This window comes from Mus caroli, unplaced genomic scaffold, assembly GCF_978045245.1.
Source record: "Mus caroli unplaced genomic scaffold, Mus_caroli_1 scaffold_9, whole genome shotgun sequence".
Taxonomy (NCBI): domain Eukaryota; kingdom Metazoa; phylum Chordata; class Mammalia; order Rodentia; family Muridae; genus Mus; species Mus caroli.
This window is the reverse complement of record NW_028227264.1, coordinates 118,755,694-118,777,037: the sequence shown is the minus strand read 5'-3', so window position 1 is coordinate 118,777,037 and position 21,344 is coordinate 118,755,694. Positions and strand designations below refer to the sequence as shown.

Genomic DNA, 21,344 nt, shown 5'->3' with positions numbered 1-21,344 from the left:
GCCACCCCTAGCCTATAACAAATGTGTTCATGGAACAACAAAGTGACTTTCTGCTGCTGAAGTGTGACATCTGGTCATGACCTTTGGTCAGGTTTTTGTGCTGTTTTTAAACTCATTATGTTGTTGATTTACTACCTACTTGATTTCGATTGATTGCTTTGATTACTGCCCACTTTGATTGTGATTGATTGCTCTGGTTGATGGCTACCTCCTTTGACTTAGCAGAGATCTCCATTCTTATGGTTTATGTGTTCATTTTTAAAAATAACTCATTGTATTTGTCTCTGTATTTTATCTGCATGTATGTGTAACATATGTGCCTGGTGCCCACAGAGCCAGAAGAGTGTACTGGTTGCCCTGGGACTGGAGTTAAGGATGGTTGTGAGCCTTCATGTGGGTGCTAGGAACAGAAACTAGGTCCTTAACCTCTGAGCCATCTTATCGGACCCTGGTTTGCTTTCTTAATCTGTTCTAGAGGAACAGAACCAGTGGAGTGAATGTATATGAAAAGCATTTGAGGCCAGCTTACAGGGTGTAATCTGGGTAGTCTAACACTGGTTTTCTTTACCCTGGAGGAGAGGCTGAGAACCCGGGAGCTGCTCCGTCCATGAGGCTGGTCTCCTCAGCATTTCCAATGTGGTGCTGAAGGCCCAGAAGAGTCTTGAAGAGCCGCTAGGCTTCGGTCTATGTGGGGAAGAAGCCAAAGAAGCTCATTTCCGATGTCAGCAAAGGAGTGTAGCGGTGGCAGGCACAGATGAACTTGCCAACAAGATGGGTAGAGAACAGGCAAAGAGCACAAGCTTTTCCCTTGGACCTCCTTATGCCTGGGCTGTGGGAAGCCAGACCAACCCAAGACTTTCTCAGAGATCCGGATGAAACTACACTGGGCCAGTGGAATGTCCTGAATGAGTGTGTATTAATGACACAAAGACAACCCCCACTCCCCACCGAGTTACATCAGAACTATGGGAAATCCCTCACAGGTGTGCCAAGATGCTTGCCTCTTAGTTGACTCCAGATCCAATCAGTTGGCAACCACATCTAACCGTCACAGGTAGTTGCCCACAGCTGATAGGTAACTCATTGCTTCTACCCAATGGCTAAGCCTCTGAATGGGATTTCTGGCTAGTCTTTGTGAGTCCTATGGCTTCCAAACTTTGAGGAAAGGGCCCTTAGCTCCTCAGAAGACTGAAAATAATGAGCCTGGAGAGAGAGAGAAGCAGCACTCCTTGTCCACCACCATTAATAACAATGAGACTGAATTCCATGCCAGCTTAAAGAGTGGGGTCTCAGATGAGCTGCTTTTAGTATTCAGTATTTATACCTAGAGAGGAGGCCCAATGGGTGAGAGTCATTGCTTTTCTTCCAGAGGACCTGGGTTCAATCCCCAGCACCCACATGGTGGCTCCCAACCATTTATAACTCTAGTCCTAGCATAGCTGATGCCCTCCTCTTCTGGCTTCTCTGGGCATGAGGCACACGTGCTGGATACAAATACATGCAAACAAAACACCACAGATAGAAAAAATTTTTAAGTTTAAATTGAAAAAGGAAAAATCCTCTGCCCGGGCCCGGGCGTCGGCCCCGCCCCGGGCCCCGGCCCGGTGTCCAGCCCCGCCATGAAGTGTCACTACGAGGCGCTGGGGGTGCGGCGCGACGCCAGCGAGGAGGAGCTCAAGAAGGCCTATCGGAAGCTGGCCCTGAGGTGGCACCCGGATAAAAATCTGGACAATGCCGCAGAAGCAGCTGAGCAGTTTAAATTAATCCAAGCTGCATATGACGTCTTAAGTGACCCTCAGGAAAGAGCGTGGTACGATAACCACCGAGAGGCCTTACTTAAAGGAGGGCTCGATGGGGAATATCAAGATGACAGCTTAGATCTGCTTCATTATTTCACGGTTACCTGTTATTCTGGTTATGGGGACGATGAAAAGGGGTTCTATGCAGTGTATCGTGTTGTCTTTGAGCTGATTGCAAAAGAAGAACTGGAGTGTATGTCAGAGGGAGACGTTGAGGATTTCCCAACCTTCGGCGACTCCCAGAGCGACTATGACACGGTGGTACACCCTTTCTACGCTCACTGGCAGAGTTTCTACACACAAAAGAATTTTTCCTGGAAGGAAGAGTATGATACCCGGCAAGCCTCGAACCACTGGGAAAAACGAGCCATGGAAAAAGAAAACAAAAAAATTCGAGACAGAGCAAGGAAAGAGAAAAATGAACTGGTGCGCCAGCTGGTAGCCTTCATTCGTAAACGAGATAAGAGAGTGCAGGCCCATCGGAAGCTTGTGGAGGAGCAGAACGCAGAGAAGGCGAGGAAGGCAGAGGAGATGAGGAGGCAACAGAAGCTGAAGCAAGCCAAGCTGGCAGAGCAGTACAGAGAGCAGAGCTGGATGACCATGGCCAATTTGGAGAAGGAGCTCCAGGAGATGGAAGCAAGGTACGAAAAGGAGTTTGGAGATGGATCAGATGAAAACGAAGTGGAGGATCAGGAGCCCAGAAACGGATTGGATGGTAAGGACAGCGAGGAGGCTGAGGAGGCTGAGCTTTACCAGGACCTTTACTGCCCAGCTTGTGACAAATCCTTCAAGACAGAAAAGGCCATGAAGAATCACGAGAAGTCCAAGAAACATCAGGAAATGGTTGCCTTGCTAAAACAGCAGTTGGAGGAGGAGGAAGAACAGTTCTCAGGAGTTCAGATGGATGAAAATGTATTGAATGCCAATTCTGAGGAAGAAATGGAAGATACACCGAAGCAGAAGCTTTCTAAAAAACAGAAGAAAAAGAAACAGAAATCAGCACAGAATTTTGATGACAATTTCAATGAAAATGGAACTGAAGAAGGAGAAAAGATTGCTCCAGAAAAGACTAAGTCAAATGAAGACAATGCCAAAGAGTTAGAAAATAGGCCCCAAGAAAATACCTGTATTACAGAGACCACAGAACCCTGTGAGGATCCAAAAAGTGAAGCTAAAAGTGTTCCTAAATCCAAAGGAAAGAAAACCAAAGATGTGAAAAAATCTGTCAAAGTACCTGCTGAACCACAACCAGTGAGTGTCGTCCTCATCAGCTGTGCAACTTGCCACAGTGAATTTCCATCCCGGAATAAACTGTTTGATCATCTAAAGGCTACTGGTCATGCAAGAGCACCTTCAGCAACAGCATCTTTAAACAGTGTAACTAGTAGTAGAAACAAGAAAGAGAAGCGTAGAAATAGATAGGAATTCTGTTAACTCTTTTTTTTTTTTTTTTAACTGTCTCTAGATCTGGAACCAAAAACTGAACTGACATAATCTAGAGTTAAAATTTCAGTGATCTGCAATTCATTGCATTGTGGAAGATTATTTTTATCTTATAAAGACATTTTTGTTTAATATATATTTTTAAACATTTCACTAGTGATTGAATTCTACTTTGCCATCTGAATTCACTTGAATGTTTCATGACAGGTAAATATTATAAATGTGTATCTGGATTTCTCATGTGAACAGAAATGTACAGGGAAAATTAAATTATTTTGACACATAAAAAAAAAAAAAAAGAAAAAGGAAAAATCATGGTGCCTTAGTTCTGAAGCCACAGTTTTGGAAGAAGAGTCAATCAGACTTGAAGAAGAATGAAACTGTAGAGATATCAAAATTTTTTTGAGGTGGTTAATTTCTCTGTGATTCCAGAGCGAGTAGTGGGGAGCAGAAAAAGCAAAGGAATAGAAAGGAGGGCTAAAACTTTGAGAATAACATACATAGGGCAAAGTATGAGTTATGGCTCAATGACTTATCAAAAAGAGAATACATTCATGGGACCATCATTCAGGTCAGAAAAGATCAGTAATCAGCTCTCTGCTTGGTCCTTGTTGCTCACCGCTTTGTCTCGGTGGTGAGTACATACCAGGACTAAGACTTTGGGGCTCATACTCCCTTTGTGGGCCAGTCAACTCCTAATAATTTACATATTGCCTGTATACCTATAACTCTGAAATTAATGTCTTCACTACTAATTTCTCCATTTGTTTCGTTTCCCCTGAATCTGAGCCATGTAGAACCAACTGCCTAGTTAGCACCATCCATCATTTTGATGTCTTACAAGCATCTCCAGCCTGATGACACAGAACTGAATTCCTGACTTTCCCTTTACAATGTGTGATAAAAATCATCCTTCTAATTACAAGTCCAGAGGCTCCATGTCATCCTGAATTATTCTTGTCCTCTCACATAACATATGCAACCTATGAAGCACTCTTTGCTTTCTACGAATCATCCATTGTTCTGATCACTTCTCAGTATCTCTATTGACACCCGCCCAGTTAGTTTTATGACCACCGATGGTCTGCCTGGGTTTTAGTAACTATTTCCCAACTCCCTTTCTCTCCTACAGGCTGTGTTAATCCCACTGGCCAAGAATAAGACCACTACTATATTTTTTTTAAGTCACATTTGAAACAAGCTTTATTAAATGCTGGCCAGGACAATGGACACGGGCCAGGTCTTTATGCAGGATTTCCAGAGAATGGGTGTGATTTATGTTAGTCTGGTGCTTACAAAGGCAAAACCCACAAGGCTACATACTTCCCATCTTTGTCCAATCAAGGGCAAGCATGTATGCTTCCTGCCTGTGTCCCTGCTACCCATGTGTGACCAAACACATCCTGTGCCGTTGGGGCAACCAACCTTGTTTACAGAAGCAAAAACACGTGGCTTTTTATCTTACATGAACAATAACCCCCAGCATTCCAGGAAGTTACCTGTCCTTGGGCAAGTGGGACTTACAGGCTTATCTGTCTTTGATCAAGTGGGGCATATGAGTTAGAGACATTTTTTGTTTGACAGATTTCTTAAGCATAGTAATTTAATCTTTTAAAAAAAGATTTATTTATTTTATTTATATGAGTATATTGTAGCTGTCTTCAAACACACCAGAAGGCGGCATTGGGTTCTATTATAGATGTTTTTGAGCAACCAAGTGGTTGCCGAGAATTGAACGCAGGACCTTTGGAAGAGCAGTCAGTGCTCTTAACCACTGAGCCACTTCTCCAGCCCATAGCAATTTAATTTGGGGGGGGGCGTTGATTTTTCAAGACAGGGTTTCTCTGTGTAGCCCTGGCTGTCCTGGAACTCACCCTGTAGACCAGGCTGGCCTCGAACTCAGAAATCTGCCCGCCTCTGCCTCCAAGTGCTGGGATTAAAGGCATGCACCACCACTGCCCGGGAGCAATTTAATCTTAAAACATAACTTTAGCTCTCACATCCAGTCTCAGCAGAGGAATTGGAGTGGTGGACTTTTAACATGTGAATCTAGTTATACCACTCTACAACTTAGAGTCCTCAATTTTACTCAGAAAAGCAGACCCTTTCCTAGAGCTTACAAGTCCCTCCAGGATCTAGCTGTCCATTACTTTTCTGACTTAAGCTACCGCTAGTCACTATTCACTTGGCTGCATCTCTCCTAGCTTTCTGGCTTTTACTCAGTGGTTCCAGGTACACTCCCACCTCAAGACATCTGCCCTGGCTCTTGGAACATTGTCCTCCGTAAGAGCTCGGTCTCAGCCAGACAGCCACCTTGATCATCCCTTTTATCTTAGATGTCTTTCCTTAAAGTGATCCTTTCATTTTTGGCTCTTATAACTGCCCTACTTATTACATACCAATCCTCACCACCTTAGAACGCACAATTATTAGCTATGATTGTAAGTTCCTTATCTGTGCCTTTCCTACAGAACTAAAAAGCCGTGTACAGTAAAGCAAAAGGAAGAGAAGAAGAATCACTGGAGAGACACACAGACTCTCCAGGTTCCTTTATCTGAGAGAGAAGATCAATTTAGCTTTACAGGAGCTTCCAGGGCAGAGCAGGTGGGGAGGGAAGTTACTTGGCGAGTGCAGTCTTATCTAGAGCTTTGGAGGTGATAAGGGCTCAGAGCTTCCTTGTAAACACACTTCCCTCAAAATAGCACAGACAGGCACTTTCCCTCAGGCTTTCAGACTGCCTGGCCAGTTTCCTAAAAAGATGTCTGACCTCCCAGGGGAGGATTAACCGAGTCGCAGGTTGACCTTGAATTTAGGTTCCTCCTTGAAAGATTTTCAGGCCAATTATAGAACAGACCTCCAAGTAGGTTTAAATGTGCTGACTTTGTTGTATTATTAATGTATAGGACATACATAATAATATATTCCATAAGTGGTGAGTAGAGCGAATGGGTGAGAAAATGAACAAATAACTTCCATATCTCTAGATAATTACAGATCGCGGTGTCGTGTGTGTGCTTCTTAGATATAGACATGTTCATTGTGGTAGCTCCATTTGAGGCTATTGCTTGTATGTGGGAAGCTTTTTATTTGAAAACTCACTGTTCTTTTGGATCGGTGATCGCTTCATAGCAGAAAGTTCAAAGAGTGAACTTTTAGAAAGGATATATCTTAGAAAAAGCAAGTCTCTGTTTTGTGCGTGACTCCAGTGTTCCCTCTGGTTCTCGGGACATCGCTCCTGACTCTCTATTGTAGCATACCAAGAATAATTTAAACATATAACTTGGAGGTTTGTTCTATAATTGGCCTGCAGATTCCTTTTCTTACTGGCTTGGTCATGTGAGTCCTCTTGCTTAAAATGTATCAATGTAGTTTAAAGAACCTCACGCTAGTAGTAAGATGTGTGCTTCGTTCTCCAAAAGTACTCTAGTATAATACACAGTAGATGACCATGATGCAGATTTGGGTGGCTATACGACTTTATGAAAATATCTCCTGACCGCCCCCCAAAGAGTGAACCATTGTTAGAACTCACAGTCAAGATAGCAATGCATTGTGAGATCACCAAGAGGGAGCTTGCTATCTTCCCGTGTATGCAGCCTAAGTTTAAGTAGCCTTTAGGAAAACACTGTAAGAACCAGCCTTACTGTGCTTTGAATTTCCCATGCCATCAGCCTTTAAAACCTAAGCCACCGCAAAAGCTTTACTCTTCCATGTCCTTGGCTCAAAAGGATGTGCGAGCACATGTGTGAGTGTGTGTTAGATAAGATTTCTGTTGCTGTGATGAAAACACCAAGACCAAAAGCAAGTTGGGGAAGAAAGGGTTTACTCGTCTTAGACTCAGCTTATACTTCCAGATTCCAGTCCAACACTGGAGGAAGTCAGGACAGGAACTCAGACAGTCCAGAATCCCGAAGGCAGAAGCCACTGAAGAGGCCATGGAGGGGGTGCTGCTTACTGGCTTGCTCATCGTGGCTTGCTCGGCCTGCTTTCTTAGAGAACCCAAAACCACCAGCTTAGGGGTAGGTAGCCCAATAGGCTGGGCCTTCCCCTATCAATCACTAATTTAAAAAATGTCCTGCATCTGGATCTTATGCAGGCACTTTCTCAAAGGCTCCCTCCTTTCAGATATCTCTAGCTTGTGTCATAAAACTACCCAGCACTTACATGGTGGCAACCACTCGCTAAAAGCAGTCAATGGGTTAGAAAACAGCCTGATACAATAAATATCTGCCATAAATGTTGGCAATAACTTGAGGATATAGCTTGATAGTTTCTGTTTGCAAGACTGTTTGCTTTTATGAGTGTTTTGGGGTCACTTAGGGTCATCAAAATGACTTCTTGCCCGGTAAGGCTCTGTTAAAGATTTCTGTAAAGTATCCCTCATTCCATTCCCATGTCATGTTTTCTATGCTGCTCAATAAATACAGAGCAAAGTCCTCTGATAGAGGCAGGCAGACACGGGGACAGTGAGGCATCAGACAACATTCAGGAGGCAGACATAACAGACCAACCAAAGATAAGCCAACAGTCACAATAGACAGAAGGAAGGTACAGGGAGAGAGGTGAAGGTTCAAATTTGAGCTCTGTCTTGATCAAATTCATGAAAGAAGTCTGTGTTTCGATGCATCTGAAGTTGTCTTTGATGTGTTAGTCGACACAAACTTGGATCCGACATATTATTTCAAGAAACATTGCAACGGATATTCTTATCCTAACGGATAGGAAGGCATCTTGATGCAGACAAAACACCCCCACCCCCAAAGAAAACATGTAGCTTTGAAGTTTAAAAGAGTTTGTTTTAGTAAGTGATTCGTGAATCATATGCTCTTTTCTATCTTTGTTGGAGCTCTGGCCATGTAGAAACATTCTCGCTGGAAGTATCAACTATGGAGCTTCTGCCCCACTACTATCCCTGGGGTGTCACTTCTTGTCACTATGGTTACCGTGCCTCCCCTTTTGTGTGTTTTGAAGGAGAATGGCCCCTGTTGGTTCATGTATGTGTATGCTTGGTCCATGCTTGGTGAGCTTCTTTCTATGGAGGTTGGTGTGGCCTTGCTGGGGAGGTTTGTCCATGTTGGAGGAGAGAGGAAGGAAAGAGCCACCCCGTGGGCAAGTCACATCTTTTGTAGTTTGTGCTCTGGTCTGCATTGCTCTCAGTAATGTGTATATTTCCTCATGATTGGCAGACTAGGGATACATTTCTTTTCTTTTTTTTTTTTTTTTGTTGTTGTTGTTGTTTTTCGAGACAGGGTTTCTCTGTGTAGCCCTGGCTGTCCTGGAACTCACCCTGTAGACCAGGCTGGCCTCGAACTCAGAAATCCTCCTGCCTCTGCCTCCCGAATGCTGGGATCAAAGGTGTGCGCCACCACTGCTCAGCTGGGGATACATTTCTATCATTCTAATTTTCTTTTTCTTTTTTTTATTTTTTGCCTTTGTGGTTACAGGGATACTGTAATTTTTGTCAGTAAATGCTCTTTAATAGTGAAATATTCTGTTGTCAGCGTGACAACCACGAGAATGGACTGAAGATCTCTAAATCAAAGCTATGCTGTTGTGAACATTCCTCTACCCTGCAGATGAGAGCGCTCTACCCAAGAGATATAGTCAAGGACTACCGGAAGGAGCATCATTAGTAGAGGGTACCTGTGTTACACGATGGTCTCCAATTCTCACCCTGCCTGAGTGGCACAGGTCATCACCGGTTCACATTTGGATAGATGCTTCATTACTCAAGGTTCTAAACACATTCTAGAAACATTTCCAAACTCCCTTAAAATGTTTGGAGAGACAGAATTGGGGTGTCTTTATAAAGCTTACAGAGTTATAACAGACTAACACATGTATTAATGCTAGTAGTATGCACTACAAGAAAGGTGAAACAAGACATCTCAAAGGATACATAGCGCTCTCCTCTCCTCTCCTCTCCTCTCCTCTCCTCTCCTCTCCTCTCCTCTCCTCTCCTCTCCTCTCCTCTCCTCTCCCCTCCTCTCCCCTCCCCTCCCCTCCCCTCCCCTCCCCTCCCCTCCCCTCCCCTCCCCTCCCCTCCCCTCCCCTCCCCTCCCCTCCTCTCCTCTCCTCTCCTCTCCTCTCCCCTCCCCTCCCCTCCCCTCCTCTCTCTCCTCTCCTCTCCTCCTCTTCTCCCCTCCCCTCCCCTCCCCTCCCCTCCCCTCCCCTCCCCTCCCCTCCCCTCCCCTCCCCTCCCCTCCCCTCCCCTCCCCTCCCCTCCCCTCCCCTCCCCTCCCCTCCTCTCCTCTCCTCTCCTCTCCTCCCCTTTCTTTCTTTCTTTCTTTCTTTCTTTCTTTCTTTCTTTCTTTCTTTCTTTCTTTCTTTCTTTCTTTCTTTCTTTCGAATGTTATTTGGTAGTAAAACAAAACAAAAACAAACAAACAAAAACTCTAAATATATTTCCACAACTCTATATGGCCACATTGATTCAGATTTATCAAAATGACCCAGTTGTTGGAATCACTTCTAGTTTCTTTTGTTCTGAGACTACTTGTGTCTGTGTCTTGCTTCCTGTTTTGTTTTGTTTTGTTTTGTTTTGTTTTGTTTTGTTTTTTTCCTCTTTCCTCCCTAACCCAAGAGTTTCTAACTTCTCCCTCCACCACTACCCTGTTGGCCTGTTTCCTTCCATGTGCACAGGACAATGATCTCATGGTTAGAACAAAACCAAACCCTGAACTCCACAGCCTCCTTGATCTTCAGTCATACAACGTAGTCAGATTTCAAAATTGGAGTGGGCCAATGCTCCCAAGAGTGCCTGGTACTGAGAAGGCTCGTTCTTCCTGGCTGTACCCCCGAGCCCATCTCTCTCTGCCCCTCAGTTCTGTTGTGGGAAGATTCCTCAGTCACATCTGTTAGTGATGTTGGAGACACTGAAGAAGCCTGTTGAAAACTGGTTAATTTTGAATTCCTTAGAAACAGTCAAAACCCATTTCGTTTCATTACTTCTGAATGAGAGTGAATTAAAATACGTTAATAGCTGGTTGCAGGCCTAGGACTAATTACCCTGCTGGCCTTGTGAGATTAATTATGAGTTCAGAGCTGTCATGACATTCTCTGGTTGGGAGACTCTGAACTGGCGCTGCCTGAGTTTTTGACCCCTTTTGGAAAGGTTTTGAAGTTGTAAGGGAAAAATCTTTCTACCACTACCTCCCTGGGGAGTTTCTCTCCTTCCAACTTGTTTTGATGGGGGTTCATGTGGGTGGGTTTCTCAAATTTATGAGAGCAGAGAGTAATGGTTTCAGAGTTTCTTTGCGCAAGGACAGAGATACTGAAAATAATTAAACTGAAAAAGATAGAGATATTATGAACAATTTAAAATAATGTGTTCAGTTCACCAAATGCCTCGTGTCCTTCCTCTGTGCCTGGCACTTTTACAGAATGGGGACACAGGACCCAACTTAACAACAAACAGCATTTACATGAGGAATTTATATTCTCATCTGGGGAAGGGAGCGATGATCACTTAACACTTAACATTGTTGGAAATGCGTTCTTAGAAAACTAAAGCAGGGAGAAAGAAGCAGATGCTGTTTCACTCTTTGTTTCGTGTATGCCTAGGAAGTAGCACTTGTATAGCCGCCGCCATACATGTGTGGGTACACAGAAGTGTTTGGAGGCCAGAGATTGACACTGGGTGGGATTTCCCCACTCTCCAGTTTCGATTGGAAGGGGGTCTCCTACTGGACCTAGAGCTTCTCAATTTGGCTAGACTGGCTGGCAATGAGCTCTGAATATCCACTCCTTCCTACCTCCCCACAGCGGGGGTGGAGTCATAGAGTCCCTGTGCCCAGGTGTTTTGTTTGTTTGTTTGTTTGTTTTGAGACAGCATTTGTTTCTGTGTATAACAGCTCTGGCTGTCCTGTAACTCACTCCATAGACCAGTCTGGCCTCACACTTACAGAGATCTGCCTGCCTCTGCCGCCCAAGTGCCACCCCTGCCTGCCTTTCTGTGCAGATTTTTGCATGCGTGTTAAGAATCCCAACATGGGCCGGGCGTGGTGGCGCACGCCTTTAATCCCAGCACTCGGGAGGCAGAGGCAGGCGGATTTCTGAGTTCGAGGCCAGCCTGGTCTACAAAGTGAGCTCCAGGACAGCCAGGGCTACACAGAGAAACCCTGTCTCGAAAAGCAAAAAAAAAAAAAAAAAAAAAAAAAAAAAAAAAAAAGAATCCCAACATGGGTCCTCAGGTTTTTGAGGGAAATACTTAGGCTTGGTGCTATCTTCCCAAAGCAGTGTTTCTCAGCCTTTCTAATGCCTTTCTAATGCTGCAACCTTTAATATGATTTCTCATGTTGTGGTGAACCCCCAACCATAAAATCATTTTATTGTTACTTCATAACCATAATTTTGTCACTGTTATAAATTATATGTAAATATCTCTTATGCAGGATATCTAATATGTGACCCCTGTGAAGTGGTTGTTTGACCCCAAAGGATCACACCCCACAGGGTGAAAACCACTGTTGAGACTCTACAGTGCTCCTTAAAAGAACAATGTCCTGCGTGATAAGGTGACAAAAAGTCAAAGAAGATGAAGAGAATTTGAATCAGAGGATGGAGAAATAGCAAGAGCAAAGGCTCTGGTGTGACAACAAGCAAGCATGCTCAGAGCAGCAGGGAAGCCAAAGGAGAAGATGGAGGGAGTGTGTGCGTGTGTGTGTGTGTGTGTGTGTGTGTGTGTGTGTGTGTGTGTGTGTGTTGGGGGGAGATGGAGAAAGTGATGGGAGAAGGAAGAAGTAGGGGAAATGGAAGAAGTAAGGGGAGATGGAGAAAGTGGGGGGAGATGGAGGAAATGGGGGAAGATGGAGGAAGTGAGGGAAGATGGGGGAAGTGAGGGGAAATGGAGAAAGTGAGGGGGAAATGGAGGAAGTGGGGGGAGATGGAGGAATTGAGGGGTGAGGGAAGTGAGGAGAGATGGAGGAAGTGAGGGGAAATGGAGAAAGTGAGGGGGAAATGGAGGAAGTGGGGGGAGATGGAGGAATTGAGGGGTGGGGGACGTGAGGGGAGATGGAGGAAGTGAGGGGAGATGGAGGAAATGAGGGGAGATGGAGGCAGTGAGGAGAGATGGAGGAAATGGGGGGAGATGGAGGAAGTGAGGGGAGATGGAGGAAGTGAGGGGAGATGGAGGAAGTGAGGGGAGATGGAGGAAGTGGGGGGAGATGGAGGAAGTGGGGGGAGATGGAGGAACTGAGGGGTGGGGGACGTGAGGGGAGATGGAGGAAGTGAGGGGAGATGGAGGAAGTGGGGGGAGATGGAGGAAGTGAGGGGAGATGGAGGAAGTGAGGGGAGATGGAGGAAGTGAGGGGAGATGGAGGAAGTGAGGGGAGATGGAGGAAGTGGGGGAAGATGGAGGAAGTGGGGGGAGATGGAGGAAGTGAAGGGAGACCTCCTTTCCGGATTCTCTACACAAGAAGAGTTTGAAGCGGGAGATTCACTAGGAGTGTGTTGGTTTGAATGAGAAATGCCCCCTGTAGGCTTGTGTATTGAACACTTGGTCCTCGGCTGGTGGTGCTGTTTGGGATAGTCAGGAAACCTTTAGGAGGTGAAGCTGGAGGAAATATGTCCCTGGAGTGGACTCTGAGTATTGGTAACCCGGTGTACTTCCTGTTCTTTCTTCTCTCTGTTTCCTGTGTGCTGATGAAATATGATCAGCCAGCTTCTGGCTCCTACAACATGCTCCCTCACGTCCCAATGTCTTCTCCACCGTGATAGGCTCTTTCTCTCCAGAACTGTAAGCCAAAGGAAACCCTTATGTTGTGAACTTGGTTTCTGATGGTGTGTTTTATCACAGTGACAAAACAGTAACTTGTATGGCACTTGGCATGGAGAATCATTGTTTCCCTGATAGACTGTGTGTGTGTGACTCTCAACCTTTGCACTATTTTATGAAACGTTGATCTGCAAAAGCCATCGAGTGCTCTGGACAGGGCTTAAGGGTTCATTCTTTTTTTTTTTTTTTTTTTTGGTTTTTCGAGACAGGGTTTCTCTGTATAGCCCTGGCTGTCCTGGAACTCACTTTGTAGACCAGGCTGGCCTAGAACTCAGAAATCCGCCTGCCTCTGCCTCCCAAGTGCTGGGATTAAAGGCGTGCGCCACCACCGCCCGGCATTAAGGGTTCATTCTTGTGCAAGCTTAGAAGTTAGTGGTGTTGGGAGAAATAGGGACAGCAGGGGCCCAACCTATGAGGTTTCAGAGGAAAGCGAGGACTCTATAGGGTCCAGCCTTGGGGGCATATTTTGTGATACGGTTGCTAGAGATCTGGCTGCATTTTGCCCATGTCCTGAGAATTTGTATGAGGCTGAATTAAAAATTAATGAACTAATGTCTCTGGCAAAGAAAAATCTCAAGATAGTCTATCATTGAGTTTGCATAATAATTGTTCCTGATTGCTCTTAGTTTTACAATGAAAAAGAGCAAGTATGGCAGAAAGAGAAAGATGTATAGTTTGGAGATGAAGAGAGCACTATGAAGCTTAAGGTGGCATGTGGTCTGGACCCACACCCCTGCTGCCCTGTCTTCTCCATGATGGACTGATCCCTCTGGAACTGTAGGTCTAACTTTCCCTGTCATCTGATTTTTTTGTCAAGAGTATTTTATCACAGCAACAGAAAAGTATCTGATACAAGGCCTGTGGTGATGGGACTGGTGAGAGGCGCTGGTTTCCCCCATCCAGAATAGTTGAGATATGGGTGCTGAGAAGTGATCAGCTTCTAGATCTTTGGTGGAGATTGGCTTGCCCGTGGGTTGTACCAGAAGCACGAGAAAACAACAGAGAACTCCCGAGCCACTCTTTCTCGGGTTAACCTTTGTTCTCGTTCACTTGTACACATTTATGCACTGCTTTAAATTTTTCAGTATGGCTAGGGTTGGGGGTGGTGAACACTTTTAATCCCATCATTCAGGAGGCAGAGGAGGGTGGATCTCCGTGAGTTCAAGGCCAGCCTGCTCTATGGAGTGAGTTCCAGGACAACCAGGGCTACTCATAGAAACCCTGTCTTGAAAAACCAAACCAACCAACCAACCAACCAACCAACCAACCAACCAACCAACCAACTAACCAGCCAGCCAACCAACCAACTAACCAACCAACCAACTAACCAAAAACTTTCAGTATGACTCTCTTGTGCATCATTATTTTTTAGATGAATTTTTTATAGTACACAGTGGAGAATCAGAGTTAATTTTTCATGCTTTTATTTTTAGTGTTTGGGAGCTAAGTTTTTTCTTTTTCTTTTTCTTTCTTTTTTTTGGTATTTATTTTTGGCTGTTTTATTGCTTGAAGAATTTTAAGCATAGACATTGTTAGTTAAGCTTATAGTGGTGAGAAAGGGAAGCAGATGTCTTCTGATGTCACCTATATTTTATAAATAAGTACAGTAATCACAAAGTGAGAGATTGTTCCATATTTAGTTTAGCAAGACTCAAATGAGTTAACATGCACAACGAGTCCAGACTGTTGTCTGGCATGTGTGAGCTCTGCATAGCACTAACAATCACGATGCTTGTTGCTTAGGGTTTGGAGTTCATAGTTCATATTGTTTTCAAATTGGACAACTTTAAGAAGCCAGGACAAGCAAGCAAGCAAGCAAACAAACAAGGTGGAGAACAGCAAAGATATAAAAGTAAGGAAAAAAACTGCACTGTATCTGGAACTAATTACTTGCCATGGTCAAACATTTACTTCTGAGGCATCTAGGAGTCACGTCAGTGGGGAATACTGGACTGGGCAGATGCTCTGTAGGTAAAGCGCTCACGGTGTGAGTGTGAGGATTTGAGTCTGGATGTTTAGAATGCATGTAAAGCTGCACACACTGGTGCACATCTGCAGCCACTGCACACACTGGTGTACATCGGCAGTCGCTGTACACACTGGTGCACATCTGCAGTTCCTGTGCTCCTACGGTGAGGTGAGATGGGAAGCAGAAACAGGAGAATGCCTGTTTCATTCTCCAGCTAGTCAGGCATATGCAGAATGGACAAGAAGAGACCCTGTCTCAAACACAGAAAAGCGAAGATGAACATCCAACATCTGTCCTTCACATACACACTGTAGATATATGTGTGTACATTAAAACACACACACACACACACACATACAGATTTTTATTTTTTTTAATTTTAAAAAAGGAAAGATGGTTTAGCAGTTAAGAGTTAAGGCTGCTCATCCAGAGGTCCTGAGTTCAATTCCCAGCAACCACATGGTGGCTCACAACCATCTGTAATGGGATCTGACGCCCTCTTCTGGTGCTGTCTGAATACACACACACACACACACACACACACACACACACACACACACACACACATGAAATAGCACAATTAAATAATTCTTTTAAAATTGTATTGAAACAAAACAGGACCATCAAAATAAACAACTTCTTTTTTTTCCTGAGAAATCAGTTTGTCATTCAACATGAAGATCTTTGAACAGGGGACTTTGTAAACATGATTTGGGAGGCTTTCTTAGAATCAAAGAACACAACACTAAATCATGGTGCAGAGAAATCCTGTCCTCACATTCTAAACTCACATGGTCCAGGAGTTTGTTTCCCACAGCTGTATTTCCAAACTTATTTCTAGCTATAAAACCGTTTCTTTCACATTACAGTTTAAATGGAAATCCAGTATGGAAGATAGAAATAAGATGGGCACTCTGGAACTGGGTGGGAATAATGGTTGGAACCTGGCAGCCCTGCCAGCTCCACCCATTGGTCTTCTCCATACCCTGTGCTCTGTGGTCCAGGAGATCCGGGTATCACCAGACTCCCCTGGGATAACTTCAGATAAGAGTAGATGGATGTGAGCAGATGGATGCATGGCACCTGAGCACGGGTAACCAGACACGTGGCAGAATGAAGGTTAAGAGAAATGGGTTATCTCAAGTTATCATCTAATCAGAGTAGAGCCTCACTATCTGGACAAAACATTTGTAAATAGATTTTGAGTTTAAGTCATTCCTGGCAGCTGGGAGGCAGAACCAGAGCTAATTTCAACAACTGCTTCTCACTCACAGGCTGCTGTTACAGGTCTGGGGTCTAAGCAGTTCACCGCTCTGACCATGAATATATCGCAACAATGAAGAGTATTTTATTTGGATTCTGGCACCAGGGCTATGCCTGGGACTTGGGATTCCCAAAATGTGGTGCTGAGGCACATTAGCTAGGAGGTTACAAAGGCAAGAAACCCATGAGGTTGTGTTCTGTTTATGTGCAGTCACACATTCTGCAATCAGAAGGTTGTTTTCTATTTAGCAAACAGATATCTTAGTTATCTCGAGTAAGCAAACCTTTGTGACCATGATCTTGCATAAACAAGAGTTTCTTCAAGTGGTACAAGAACAGGCAATCACAAGAACAGCCCTCAGCATTCTGAGAAGCTGTCTATCCTTGGGCAGGTGGACTTACAAATTAGAGGAAATTATGTTTTTAGGCTTTGAGACACAATAATTGAAACTTAATACATGGTGTTAGTTATCATATTGTGACAAAATCTGCACTGAGATTTGGTTTACACAAAAGCAGTTTATCAACCAGACTGGGACATCTTTAAAACTAGTAGGAGTTATTATAAAGAAATTCTTAGTTTTGAAGTACACCTTTGGGGCCGGAGAGATGGCTCAGCGGTTAAGAGCATTGACTGCTCTTCCAGAGGTCCTGAGTTTAATTCCCAGCCACCACATGGTGGCTCACAAACATCTGTAACGGGATCCGATGCCCTCTTTTGGGGTATCTGAAGACAGCTACAGTGTACTAAAATACATAAAATTAATAAATCTTAAAAATTACTAAAAAAAAGAAGTACACCTTTATTACAACCAACCAACCAACCAACCAACCAACCAATCAATGGGTTTTATGTCATTGTTGAACATTTAAAGCTACTTCTCAAAATCTGTTAAAGTAAATATGTTGGAGAGCTGAATATTTTTAAAAAATACAAGTATAATAATTATTCCTGAACCCTATTTTAGCTAGTTAGTTGGTGTAATGGTTTGTATTGATGGTCAACTTGACAGGGTCTGGAATCACCTGGGAGAAAATTCTCTGGATGTGTCTGTGAGATGCTTTCTATATGAGATTCACTGAGGTGAAAAGACCTATGACCTACATACGATGTGAGCAGCCATGTTCCCTGGGCTGGGACCCTGAAATGCATTAAAAGGAGAAAGCCATCTGGACAAGTATTCTTTACTCTCCCCTTCCCAACAGCAGATGCCATGTAGCCAGCTGGACCTGTCCTTGTCACCTTGTCTTACTTCCTAGAACAGACTGTTTCCCCATCAAAGTCTAAATCAAAATAAACCCACATTACATTAAATTCACCCTGATTGTAGATAGTAACAAGAGAGGCAGAGAATATAAGACGTGGAGAACAGAGTATGAGATAGAACATGGAGCGTGGAAGTGCTTGAAAGTTGGCTAAGAAAGTGCTAGCATGTTATGGGCAGTAGTGGATTTCCGGGCACCAGGATGCTTAGGGAAGTGTCAATAGGAGCCCTGAATCATACAGCCTTAGAGGGGAATAAAGACTGGGCTAGAGGTTATTCTTGCAGTAAATATGGTTCCATCTGTCCATGTCTGAGAATTTCTGTGAGGTTTAATTTAAAATTACTTCGCTAATTTCTTTGCAGATGAAAATTTCAAGATAACATTCAGGCTCTGCTATGCAGTGGCTATTGCTCATGGTCCTTAGTAAGACATATATTGAAGAGAACGAAAAGGTCTTTTGAAAGTGTAAAGTCTAGGGGCTGGAGAGAAGGCTCAGCAGTTAGAAGCACTTGTGACTCTTAATGAGGATCTGAGTGCAGTTCCCAGCACCTTCATGGCAGCTCACACCAAGATAGTCCCAGGAGAGCCAGTGCTTTCTTCTGACCGCTGCAGACACACATGCATGCAGGTAAAACATCCACACACACAAAATACAATAAAATAAAACAAAAAAACCCAAAAAAATTAAAACTAACACCTTACATTTTCTTGAAATTCAAAACAATATTTTTTAAACTGAATTTTAAATGTTGTGAACCATTGGCCTGTGGACATGATGTGACTGTTGTACACATGAACTCAGAGCAGTTCCCCTTGGGGGAAAAAAATGAAGTTTGATGAGGAAAGGTGTGTGAACGACTTTAAAGTTGCAGACAGTAAGAAAGGGACTCTGAGGACCAGACCTCATCCAGGAAGGGTCTAACTTGTGAGAATACACATTGAGCTAGGTGTGGTGGTGCACACCTTTAATCCCAGCACACAGGAGGCAGAGGCAGGGAGATCTCGAGGAGTTCAAGGCCAGCTTGGTCTACAGAGTGAGTTCTAGCACAGTCTGGCCCTACATACAGAAACACTGTCTCAAAAAGTGAGTGAGTGAGTGAGAGAGAGAGAGAGAGAGAGAGAGAGAGAGAGACCTACAGAGACACACAGAGAGACAGACACACAGAGAGAAAGAGACAGAGGAGACAGACAGACAGAGACAGAGAGTACAAATTACCATGGCCAGCAGAGCCATAGGTATCCAGGGACCTGAAAAGGAGGATAATGGTAGAGTCAGGCATGAATAGTTTTGTTTTTCACACTGCTGTTTGCATATTGTTTATCTAGCTACTAAAGATAGCATACAGAAGCAGAGCCTGATCAAACATTCTCTGTGGCCCTCTTATCTGAATCTTTCTTCTGCATTTCCCTGCCCTGGCGGCACTGTTTTGCCCTGGAGGATGTTCCTTTCAGGCCATAGGTCTTGTCTTGTGTCATGCCCACAGGTGTATGTTGTCACCCACTCCTCCCCCAGCCAGTGAGCACAGAATTCCGGCCATATCTGGGCCAGGGTTTCTGCTTGAGAAAGGAACCATGGACCATCTAGACTCTGACAACAAACTCTTTTGAAAATAGAAAGAGTTGCTTGCCCCAGATAGCCTCCATCTCAATAAGATAGCATAATGTGAGAGCTATGAGAGCTACTATGAAAGGCACAGGAAGATGGGGGACCTTGGGGAACGTTGTGCTGAGGCTTCAGAAAGCTTCTGGAGTCAGAGAATGTTCAGCATGTTCAGAGTCCTTGCAAAGAGACTATGAGGGGCCCCTTCATGAAGCTGTGACGACAAAGCCCAAGTTGAAATGAAGACCCAGAATGTTGGAAATCCAAGGATCATGAGAGATCCACCGAGGAGATCCACTGAGGAAAGCTGAAGGCCTGGAGTGGGCCCAGATCACAAGAGAGGCAGTGAGTTCTAGGAGAGTAGAACTCTAAAGCTGAGGCTACCCAAGACTGTTGGAGCCCAGGTGATTGAGTTTGAGCTCCAGATGCCATACACTGAATGGATCTGATATTTGCCTTCTGGGGGTTCAATCTTCTTTTGACTAGTTATACCCCGATTTCTTCCTTGTAGAATGAAATTTTTTTCCACACTGGTATGTTGAAGGAATGAAACTTTGTTTATTTTGTTTTGTTTTTTTGTTTTTGAGACCGGTTTCTCTGTGTAGCCCTGGCTGTCCTAGAACTCACTCTGTAGATCAGGCTGGCCTCGAACTCAGAAATCCGCCTGCCTCTGCCTAAGTGCTGGGATTAAAGGCATGTGCCACCACTGCCCAGCTAGGTTTTTTGTTTTTTGTTTTTTTTTTAATATTCTTACTTATTCTTTGAGAATTTCACACATATATACAATGTATTTTGATCATAGCCACCCTCTAATCTACTCCTCTCCCACAACTCCTCCTGGTCCCTACCCCCAAGTTTGCCTTCCAAAATTTTATCTCACTAGATTGCCAGGAAACCAGGAGGTAAAAGAATAGACAAAAAGGCCAGATAACAAACATGGCTGGATTATAAATGGAAGGGCAGCTTGAAGAAGGACAGCCCAGGCCCTGGGCAGGAGGAGTTTAGGGTAGGGAGGCAAGGTATGCCAGCCATATCCTGTAACAGGTAAGCATTAAGGGATGCTGGGAGAACCTGGTGGCAAGGTTTGCTTAGATACATTAAATAGGCACCTCAGTTAGCCATGTGTCCCGTATTTGAGACCTATCAGAGTGGGTCTTTCATCCTGCCAAAAAGTGATTAGCTACCCCAGTAACATTTGTGCCACTGTTGCATGAGTCGGTTCATCTTGACTAGCTTGTTTTTACAATTCAACAGGGCTTACAGCTAGATATGACTACTACTGTCTTTCCTCCCCTAAGAGCCTGTATGGCATCTTCTAGTACTTGTGATAGCTAACAAAGAGAAAGCTTCAGGACTGAAACCAGTTTGACTTCTCCATGTGCTATGCGTACTTCAAGATGCCCCGGAGTGAGACACCAAGACACAGACTGATGCAAAAGCAAGAGGTTTATTTTCTGGCACATTGAGGTCAACCCTCAATCAGTCCCTCAAGGCGAGTGATGAGAAGGTGACCCTGAATGGCTATTACAAGCAGTTTTTATACTTTTTAGGGGCACAGGTTACATCAGCAAGGTTACAGTTCAAGTTTATTGACAGAGCCTATTGACCTTTAAATCTATTGACTAGCAAGCATATCATGCATTTGAACTCTACCTGGGACTTTCCAGAGGTTCAGGAGACTATCAGTCAGTACATTCTGAGAATTTATTACTCAAGAATGTTCCTGTGAGTGGAGAATGGAACTTGGCCTAGCCTTGACCCTAGGTGGGAGGGGAAGCTGTATGGAGGGTATGGGACTGGAAAAAGCCCTTAGGGTCCCTTACTATGATCCAAGTGTATAGTGTCTTCAGCAATAGGGTGGTCATTACAATTAAGTTCTGGTCAGTGACCAAAACCTTGTATTGCTTTGGGAACCACTGAGAACCACCGACCAACAACTTGAAGGGAGAATTCCATACCTGGCCCTGGGGTTTTTGTTTGAGAACCTATGACATCTGGGAGAAACATTCTCATATAGGATAATTGAATTGTGTGTGTGTGTGTGTGTGTGTGTGTGTGTATGTATGATGTCCCAGGCTGGCTTCAAACTCACAGACATCTGCTTGCCTCTGCTTCCTGAGTACTGGGATTAAAGGCTTGGGCCACCACTCCCAACTAAAGTAGATTTTCTCTTTTCTTTTCTTTTCTCTTCTCTTCTCTTCTTTTCTTTTCTTTCCTTTCCTTTCCTTT

At 44.2% G+C, this 21,344-nt stretch overlaps 1 protein-coding gene across 1 annotated transcript; it reads left to right on the top strand.

Annotated features, from left to right (window-relative positions):
• The first annotated feature begins 1,579 nt into the window (after positions 1-1,579).
• LOC110303529 (dnaJ homolog subfamily C member 21) lies at positions 1,580-3,522 on the top strand. Its single transcript, XM_021174641.2, has one exon. The coding sequence runs from the start codon at positions 1,620-1,622 to the stop codon at positions 3,219-3,221; it is 1,602 nt and encodes a 533-aa protein (XP_021030300.1). The 5' UTR covers positions 1,580-1,619; the 3' UTR covers positions 3,222-3,522.
• The last annotated feature ends 17,822 nt before the right edge of the window (positions 3,523-21,344 follow it).